This window comes from Propithecus coquereli, unplaced genomic scaffold (assembly GCF_000956105.1).
Source record: "Propithecus coquereli isolate 6110/MARCELLA unplaced genomic scaffold, Pcoq_1.0 Scaffold59, whole genome shotgun sequence".
Lineage (NCBI taxonomy): Eukaryota > Metazoa > Chordata > Mammalia > Primates > Indriidae > Propithecus > Propithecus coquereli.
Genome location: NW_012151840.1, coordinates 7,555,216 through 7,564,231, shown reverse-complemented (window position 1 = coordinate 7,564,231; position 9,016 = coordinate 7,555,216). Strand labels below are relative to the sequence as shown.

Below are 9,016 nucleotides of genomic sequence, written 5' to 3'. Positions count from 1 at the left end.
TTTTGGTAGAGACGGGGTCTCGCTCTTGCTCAGGCTGGTCTCAAACTCCTGAGCTCAAACAATCCGCCCGCCTCGGCCTCCCAGAGTGGTAGGATTACAGGCGTGAGCCACCGCGCCCGGCCTGATATGCAAGTTGACAGGTGCAGTTGGCAGTTTGAGAGATGCACCTGGGACTCAGTGACGACAATACGGAACTGCCTTTAAGGACTATTTATGAACACAGAGCAGTGGGAATGATGGGTATTATTAGCATTTATTTTTCTGTTTCTGTAACAGTACTGCCACATATGTTTTCCAGAAAGGTGATTTTACCCACAGTTATTAGGGTTGGGCTGATTAGTTTAAATGTTGGCCCAATTGCCTTCCCACTGTGATTTATTCAGGAATGTAGACCCATCTAATTGGCATTTTAACATTTCAGGAATTGAACTGAGTAAGGGAGTGTAGAATGCTGTTTTCTTTTGGGAAAGATGTTTCTTTGCTTTCAAGAGGCAGCATCAGGATGGGGTGGTTTGTGGGTATGAAGGTAAGAATGATTACAGAGAATATGCAGGGGAGGGCACAGTGTGGGGAATCAGAGGACTGAGCCCCTCATGGAGTTTAGCCAAGCTTGGAGCTCTGCTGTACCTTTGGACTCAAATTACGCCAATTTGTCCGACATACTTAAATCAGTTTGAATCTTGAACTATTTCAGGAATATTAACAAATAATTTCCCAGGATAAAAGAAAAAATGATGATAAACCTTTCATATCAAAAGGTCTCACAGAAGACAAATAGCATAGATAAAGACAAATAGAGGTGTTCAAAGGACACATTTGGACCAAATATCCAAGTGCTAAAATCAATATTTGACTAAGGCCAAAAATTATTATCATCATTATAAAAGAAATGACAGGGATAAAAATACGTGAAATTTTATTTAAAAATTTAATTAATTTCTTTCAATTTCTTTCAATATGTAAATCTATTAGAAATTTTAATAGTTGTTAGTTTCCTGGAGGTACCATAACAAAGTCCATTAACTATATGGCTTAAAACAACAGAAATTTATTTTCTTACAGTTCTAAAGGATAGAAGTCTGAAATCAAGGTGTTTGCAGGGCCATGCTCTCTCCAAAGCCACTAGGGCTTTTCTTGTCTTTCAGTGTCTGGTAGCCCCAGTTCTTCTTTGGTTTGAGGCATCATAACTCTAATCTCTGCCACAGTCTTCTTCCTGTGTGTCTCTATGTTTTATTATAAGGATACCAATCATATTGGATTAGGGTCCACCCTGATGACCTCATTTTTAACTTGATTACATCTACAAAGACCCTATTCCAAATAAGGCAAAATTGTAAGGCACTGCGGCTTAGACTTCAGCTTGTACTTGTGGAAACAATTCAACCCATAACAGTAGTCAACAGCTTCCTTAGGCTGAATATGGCCCCTATATATGTCCACATCCTAATCCCCAGAACCTGTGAATATTACCTTATATGGCCAAAGGGACTTTGCAGATGTGATTCTGAGATTGAGAGATCATCCTGGATTACGTGGGTAGACCCCAAGTATAGTCACCAAAGTTCTTATAAGAGAAAGGCAAGAAGGTCAAGGGAAGAAGAAGGCAATAGAAGCAGAGATTTGAAGATGGTAGGATGCTGACTCTGAAGATGCAGGAAAGGACAATAAAACCAGAAAAACCCCTCTAGAAGCTGGAAAAGGGATGGAAACAGACTCTCCATTAGAGCCTCTGGAGGGAGCACAGTCTTGATTTCTAGGTAGTGAAACTGATTTTGTACTTCTGACATCCAGAATTGTAAGAGAATCAAGAAATGTTGTTTGAAACCACCAAGTGTGTAGTAATTTGTTACAGCAACCATAGGAAAGTAATACAACAGCTATACAGGATTTTTTTTGACAGTTGGAGAAATTTGAGTATACATTGTATATTAGTTACTGTCATTATTGAATCAGTATTTGTTGGGTGTTATAATGGTATTGTAGCTTTTTTCCTTGTCCCGTACAGAAGAAACAGCAGTTTTCTCCTTGTCCATTACAGAAGGAAAAAATATTTTTAAGGCTAAGTAGTTTTAACAATACAAGCTGCTGGGTACTCTCTGGAGGACATTCTATAATTAGCAGGCTTGGTTTCTTGCAATCCTTGAGCATCTTTCCTCCTTCTTATCCATAAAATGATAAAATGCCACACTACAACTATGGGAAATTGTAGGTATCAACACCTGAGTAAACAGGTCTACCATCTATAACACAAATAAAAAGCAGCCTTTATGTATTATTTTATTCTGATGGTGTTTAATGTCTTGAAACTGAGCAAGAAAGTACACGTTTATTCAGTGTACTGGAAGGAATACTCTGGAAGAATACTAAAGTAAAAGGGCTGTTTAAACTAAAAACTGCTTTAACCACAGAATTGAGATACCCAGGTACAGACAAAAAAGTTTACTATAGGTCCTGAGGCATGGTTTCAAGAGTATTGCTTAATTTATATGCATACGGATATGTATTTTAGGTTACTACAAAGTTTTAAAAACTTAATATAAACTGCAGTTACTTCACAGTACTGCGCAAATCTAATTGCTTTAGGCTAACCACTGCTTAACGCTTTCACTCTCCGTTCTTCTGAGGTTTTCATTGATCAGTATGCGCTGCATACGGTTTCGTTTTGGAATAGGCAAAATCTGTGTACACGAACTTACACTCTTAAGCTAGCTCTCCACCGACCCACAGAATATGGCTCCACCTAATGTTCGGTTCCCGTCATCCGATCAAGACGGACATTAACTAAGAAAAGAAACGGGTAGGTGTTGGGGAATGGGACTTGGAAGGAATTGCGAGAAGCAGCAAGAAGACAGCTTCTTTCAGGGAGGAGATAGGTGGCTCTGAAAAGAGCCTTTGGGGTCAAGAGGCCGGCCACTCGCGCGAGCGAGCGCCGCGTCCCGGCAGAGACTCACTTGGAGCTGGTGTACTTGGTGACCGCCTTGGTGCCCTCGGACACGGCGTGCTTGGCCAGCTCGCCGGGCAGCAGCAGGCGCACGGCCGTCTGGATCTCGCGGGACGTGATGGTGGAGCGCTTGTTGTAATGCGCCAGGCGGGACGCTTCGCCGGCGATGCGCTCGAAGATGTCGTTGACGAACGAGTTCATGATGCCCATGGCCTTGGACGAGATGCCGGTGTCCGGGTGGACCTGCTTCAGCACCTTGTACACGTAGATGGAGTAGCTCTCCTTGCGGCTGCGCTTGCGCTTCTTGCCGTCCTTCTTCTGGGCTTTGGTGACGGCTTTCTTGGAGCCCTTCTTAGGAGCCGGAGCGGACTTCGCCGGCTCAGGCATAGCGACAAGCACAAGCAGCAAAGACCGCAAGCGCAACAGTAGGACTAGAACGGGGTCTACCGGAAACGACTCTGTACTTATAGAGGCTATACGCAAATTAAAGTTCCGATTACGCTGCGTTGTGATTGGCGCATTTTCAGCGGCGCCAAAGCCAGGAGACGAGATTATGTAAATGAATGGATTCTGGCTGAGCAAGCCTATTGGCCATCGGGACAAAGCTATGCTTTAGCCAATCAGAGTGCTCCGTGGACAAGCCGCGTTCTGCCTATAAAAGGGTGAAGCAGAGCCGTTTGGGGCGACTTTCTCGGTCGTCAAGCGGGAGCTTCTTGCAGTGACTGTCGCTGTCATGTCTGGCCGTGGCAAACAAGGAGGCAAAGCCCGTGCCAAGGCCAAGTCGCGCTCGTCCCGCGCTGGCCTTCAGTTCCCGGTGGGGCGAGTGCACCGCTTGCTGCGCAAAGGCAACTACGCCGAGCGGGTGGGGGCCGGCGCGCCCGTCTACATGGCGGCGGTCCTCGAGTACTTGACCGCGGAAATCCTGGAGCTGGCGGGCAACGCGGCCCGAGACAACAAGAAGACGCGAATCATCCCCCGTCACCTCCAGCTGGCCATCCGCAACGACGAGGAGCTGAACAAGCTGCTGGGCAAGGTCACCATCGCCCAGGGCGGCGTCTTGCCTAACATCCAGGCCGTGTTGCTCCCTAAGAAGACCGAGAGCCACCACAAGGCAAAGGGCAAGTGAGGCCTGCATCCGGAAGCCCAGCCCAGCCCGCATCTCAGATAGGGATCCCCTGTGAAATCAAAGGCTCTTTTCAGAGCCACCCACTATTTCAAATAAAGAGCTGTTACGTTGGCTAGTCTCCTCGGTCTCCCTTTTTCTTAGTAGTAAATGCCGAACCCGGAGATAACGGAAGGTGTGGGTGGCGGCGGAACCATTTGCCCCTTGCTCCCAGCCGCTTCCCACCTCGGGTCTCGACCCATCACTACCTTTGTTTGTAGTCCTAAGTCTTAGGACTTAGTAGCGCAGGTGGAGGCCCCAAACACCTAAGGCGCCCGCGGGCGGCTCGGTCATGAACACTAGCGCTACAGACAGCACCTGACGTCAAGCCCTCAGCCGTTCCCGCAGGCCCTTTGCCGATACTTAGATGAGGTCTAGTGTTGGGGGTGGGGGTGCGTGCTCGCCATCACCAGCATGCTCCCCAGCCCCCGTCGATAGGGGAACGCGCAGGTTTCGGGAGTGCGGGGGAGCTGGGTCTTGGCTTAACGGCTGGGTTAGTCTTTCCGCCCCGCCTCCCGCCCCCCAGCGCTTGGCTTTCGCAGCAGAGACACAGGTTCTCCTGTTAGGCTTTCGGAGGCACAATCTTGCGCCGTGGAGGAGGGCAACTCTCCCATCAGAAAAGCGCCGAACGGGCGGAAAACGTTCCGCCAAGAAGCAGCTGGGGTAGGGGGACACAGACGGAAGGTCGGGGTTCAACTTGGGAGCTACGCAGCGAAGAAAGGAAAAAGGGGTACGGTGGGGAGCGTGTTCTAAGGAGGTGAAGGGCTGGGGAGGAACAATCTGACAAAGCTGCAATTGAAAATGACTTTCATCGTGGAAGAATGAGGAAAAAACAAGGTTGGAAAACTGTTGGCCAACCGCAAAACAGAAAGGGAGGCGGGGAGGCGGGGTTAGAGAGGATTCTGCCCAAGCCAACCGGTGACTCTAGGACGGGAAACGTCACAGCCAATGGACAGCCAGCGCGGGACTTTCAATTACTGTCCCGCCCAATCGGGAAAAGACTGTGCCTATAAAGACTGCTTGCCGCGGGCCGGGATCGCGTTTACTCCCCCTGCTGCGGCGTCGGTAAGCTTGTGTCTTGTTTGGCTATGGCCCGTACGAAGCAGACTGCCCGTAAGTCGACGGGTGGCAAGGCCCCGAGGAAGCAGCTGGCCACCAAGGCGGCCCGCAAGAGCGCGCCGGCCACGGGCGGCGTGAAGAAGCCGCACCGCTACCGGCCGGGCACCGTGGCCCTGCGGGAGATCCGGCGCTACCAGAAATCCACCGAGCTGCTGATCCGCAAGCTGCCCTTCCAGCGGCTGGGGCGCGAGATCGCGCAGGACTTTAAGACGGACCTGCGCTTCCAGAGCTCGGCCGTGATGGCGCTGCAGGAGGCGAGCGAGGCCTACCTGGTGGGGTTGTTCGAAGACACGAACCTGTGTGCCATCCACGCCAAGCGAGTGACCATCATGCCCAAGGACATCCAGCTGGCCCGCCGCATCCGTGGGGAGCGGGCTTAAGCAGTGCGCGCTCGGTTCGAGGTTCCATCATATCCAAAGGCTCTTTTCAGAGCCACCCACAGCAGCACTGGGAAGGAGCTGTATCGCTTGCCCTCCGTGCTCTTCCCTCCGGCACTAGAACGGGGAAAGCAGTAACTAGGTAGGCTCCGGCAAAGAGTGGGGGTCAGGCGTCCGGTCCAGTCCCTTCCCGCGGTGCCATTTCGAGCCTTAACGGAGTTCGGTCAATTTACTAATCTGGGCTGCCGAGGTTGCGGCTGCTTTCTTGGAAGCGCGGCCAGGACACGCAGGTTTGCACCTTTGCGGCGGCCACTGGCCCTCCCACAGCGTCCGGCTTGCGCGCTTCCGCGGTGTCTGGGGCGTCTTTTGCTACGGGACGGCGGCGCAGAATTGGAATTTGCCCAGGGGGGCGGGGGTGGGATGGGAGTGAGGGTGGGCTGGTGATGGCGAGAAGGGCGTCGGAGGGGAGAATGAGCTGAGGCCGGGAGTCACTAGGGGACGCTCAGGACTCGCAGTCCCGGGCGCGGCTGGGCTGGGCTGGGCTGGGCTTTTCCCCGAGCCGAGAGCGGCGCGCCGGTTGGCCCGCGCCCGCGGCCTCCGCTCCCGCCGAAACGCTTCACCAGGCGCGGCCCTAGGGCTAGGGAGGGAAGTCACCAGCTGTCTCCCTTGCCTTTTCTGGAGGATAGTAAACGAATGAGAGACGTGAGCTCTGTACATATTAAAGATGTGATCCAGCGCTAGGCTCTGAGTTCAAGTTACTGGGCAACAATGAACCAATGGAAGGCAGAATGTGTCCCTCTCCTCCCCGCATCTGAGCGCCCCAAGAGCTGTGAGACCAGACTTGAAGCTGTGTTAGGGAGACAATTCCTGCACCAGATAAGAGGGGAAGTCTCAGGCCTCTTGGTCTCTTAGGACTGAGCCCGTTCAGTTGGAGTGGGACAGTATATTGCAGAGCCCATGCTACACAAGACTTGTAACCTTTATCATTGTTTATTTGTACCTGGAAATGACCAGAGTTTGCTTTTTTTTTGTCTCAGCACAGTTATAGGGAAAAGCATTACAAGACTGGTGAGAATTCCCAGAAGGGAGTAGAAAATGAAGCAGACACAATTTTGAAAAGTTTCTTGCCCTTCAAAAGGAGTGTGAAAAAAAGGGAGAGGCAGTGTGGATTGTGGCCAATCCCGACATGAGGCCATTCCCCACGGGTTTTAGTTTTTAGTCTCACAGGAATTTTCAGAATATAAACGCTGTAATTGGGCTGAATTGTGCACCTGCCCCCCTCCTCAAGCCCAAATTCATATGTTGACACTGTCTCTACAAAAAACAAGTTAAAATGTGGTAATTAAGTAAAATTAACAAATTAAGTTAGAATGTGATCATTAGGGTGGCCCCAATCCAAGATGGCTGGTGTTCTTATAAAGAGATTAGAACACAGAGGGACAACCATCTGCAAGCCGAGGAGAGAGCCCTCAATACCTTGATCTTGGACTTCTAGCCTTCAGAATAGTGAGAAAATTAATTTCTGTGGTCTTTTGTTATGGTATCCCTAGAAAACTAATACAGGCCTCATTGTCCCTGCCCAGAACCTCATTCCCTGCTCAGACCCACATTAGATGACGGGGTCCTTGAGATCTGTACTCTGAGTTATAAGCAGACGTGGCAATCACTTAGAGCTGTTGGGGACAACACCTTTGCACACAGCACTTCATCCATTGAACTTTGCTTTCAGAGGTGCAGCCTGCAGTTCTCTGAGTGTGAGTGACCTTCCAGTGTGTCAGAGCCATTAGTGGGTGAGCAGACCCCTGAGCCATGTAGGTTTCCATGTCAGGGAACTTTCCCCCAAGGATCACTCCCTGAACTGAAACTAAATCAGATTTAAAAGCAAGATGCCAACCAACTTAAAATACCAAGGATACCCAAGAGCTCCCCCTGGCCCTGGGATTTGAGGACAACCTGTGCATGTCATGGCAAAGGCAGTTCAGGAAGTGATCCTTGACTAGCTTGGCGGAATGCCTATGTCCTGCCTTCACCTGTCTCACTTTTCTGCCCACTTCTGCCCCTCCTGCTGTGACAGTGGACTGGTTACTCACCGGACTCAAAGATTGCAGGGTGTACAATGTGACTGTGAAAGAGGGTATAGAGAAAGGTGCACTGGGTAGTGCAAGGCCTGGTCTCTCTTGGCTGGTGTGGGACTCCCTGCTTGGCAAATGTAAGCACCTCGAGGGCAATGCCTGGTCTGCTTCACGTTCTCTCTTCCACGGCTGCACGACAGAGGCTCTGGCCTCTGTTTCATGGACCATGAAAGAGTTCCATAGGTTCTTCACTCAGCCCGACTGAGCCCCCTGCCCTCACATAGCATGAGGAAGCAACAGGCAGTACAAATGGGTGTATGCATACTCACTTTCTGAGGAAGTGCAGCCTATCTGACCCAATCTCTCTCACCCTGCCAAGGTCAGGCGTTGGCATGATACTGCTGCCTTGTCTATCAGCAGCCATCTTGGAGATTTTCCCCACAGGGCCAGGGCAACAGAATCTGGCTCCCACTGTGCGCATGGTCTGGGAGGACTATGAGGAATTCTCCATCGCCTTCGGGGTGCTTCCCAAACTGCCCCAGGCAGTTTAGTGACAGCTTTGACACCTTTTTGACAACGGGATAAGGTTGACATTCCTGACACTATCTTGTGAAAGCCAAACTTCCTAGGCCTAATAGGAAACTTTTGGAATATCTTTGTTGATCTGAGAAACTGGGACAAGGTAGTACCCAATTTTTATGTCAGTATCAAAATCTAATCATTTTAGGGACGCAGGGAGTTCCTTGATTTCAGATTAGTCTTAAAAGAAAAGCAAAAAGCAATTTACATTCTCTCGAAAATTCTTATGTCCAGCCTGATTCCAGGAAAAGTCTGCCATGAAACTGGTATTGTTAATTAGACTTTGGGTCCTTTGATCAGAGCTGATGGTGGCCTTAGCTAAGGCAGTGCTAGGAATGGGCACAGATGAACTGATGGATGTGAGGTAATTGTAGAAGGTAGATTGAATAAGATTTGGTGATTTAGGCATTTGGAGAACGTAAGAGAGGAAGAACCTTCTGGCCTGAGGAGCTAGGAGATGATGGTAGATGTCACTAAGATGGAGAATGTAGGGAGAAGAAATTGCTTTTGAACCAAGAAGATGCATATAGGCCCTCCTGACATTAAAATTGAGGTTCCTGTTATCCACCTAGAACACATCCACCAGGAGTTAGGAATATTAATCTGTTTAATAAAGGGGCTCAGCTGGAGACACTTGTGGGGAAGCCTTCAGCAGAGAAAGAAGGATGACCAAAGGCAGGGAATTAGATGAGATCTACCCAGGGGTTAGGGAGAAGGAGAAAGGACTGAGGCAGGCAGCTGAGCGAGCAGGAACATTGCAGGAGTC

The 9,016-nt window shown here is 49.8% G+C and overlaps 3 protein-coding genes across 3 annotated transcripts in view; 2 read left to right on the top strand and 1 right to left on the bottom strand.

Annotated features, from left to right (window-relative positions):
* LOC105821768 overlaps nucleotides 1–5,602 on the top strand; it is a 20,496-nt gene extending 14,894 nt beyond the window's left edge. Inside the window, 3 exon segments of the mRNA XM_012658523.1 lie at nucleotides 2,863–3,205; nucleotides 3,603–4,063; nucleotides 5,119–5,602. Coding sequence (XP_012513977.1) covers nucleotides 2,863–3,205; nucleotides 3,603–4,063; nucleotides 5,119–5,602 — 1,288 coding nt within the window.
* Nucleotides 2,836–3,337, bottom strand: LOC105821921 (histone H2B type 2-E). Its single transcript, XM_012658776.1, has one exon. It carries the CDS (start codon nucleotides 3,326–3,328, stop codon nucleotides 2,948–2,950), a length of 381 nt encoding a protein of 126 aa, XP_012514230.1. The 5' UTR covers nucleotides 3,329–3,337; the 3' UTR covers nucleotides 2,836–2,947.
* LOC105821919 (histone H2A type 2-A) lies at nucleotides 3,607–4,182 on the top strand. Its single transcript, XM_012658774.1, has one exon. It carries the CDS (start codon nucleotides 3,675–3,677, stop codon nucleotides 4,065–4,067), a length of 393 nt encoding a protein of 130 aa, XP_012514228.1. The 5' UTR covers nucleotides 3,607–3,674; the 3' UTR covers nucleotides 4,068–4,182.
* Nucleotides 5,603–9,016: the final 3,414 nt, after the last annotated feature.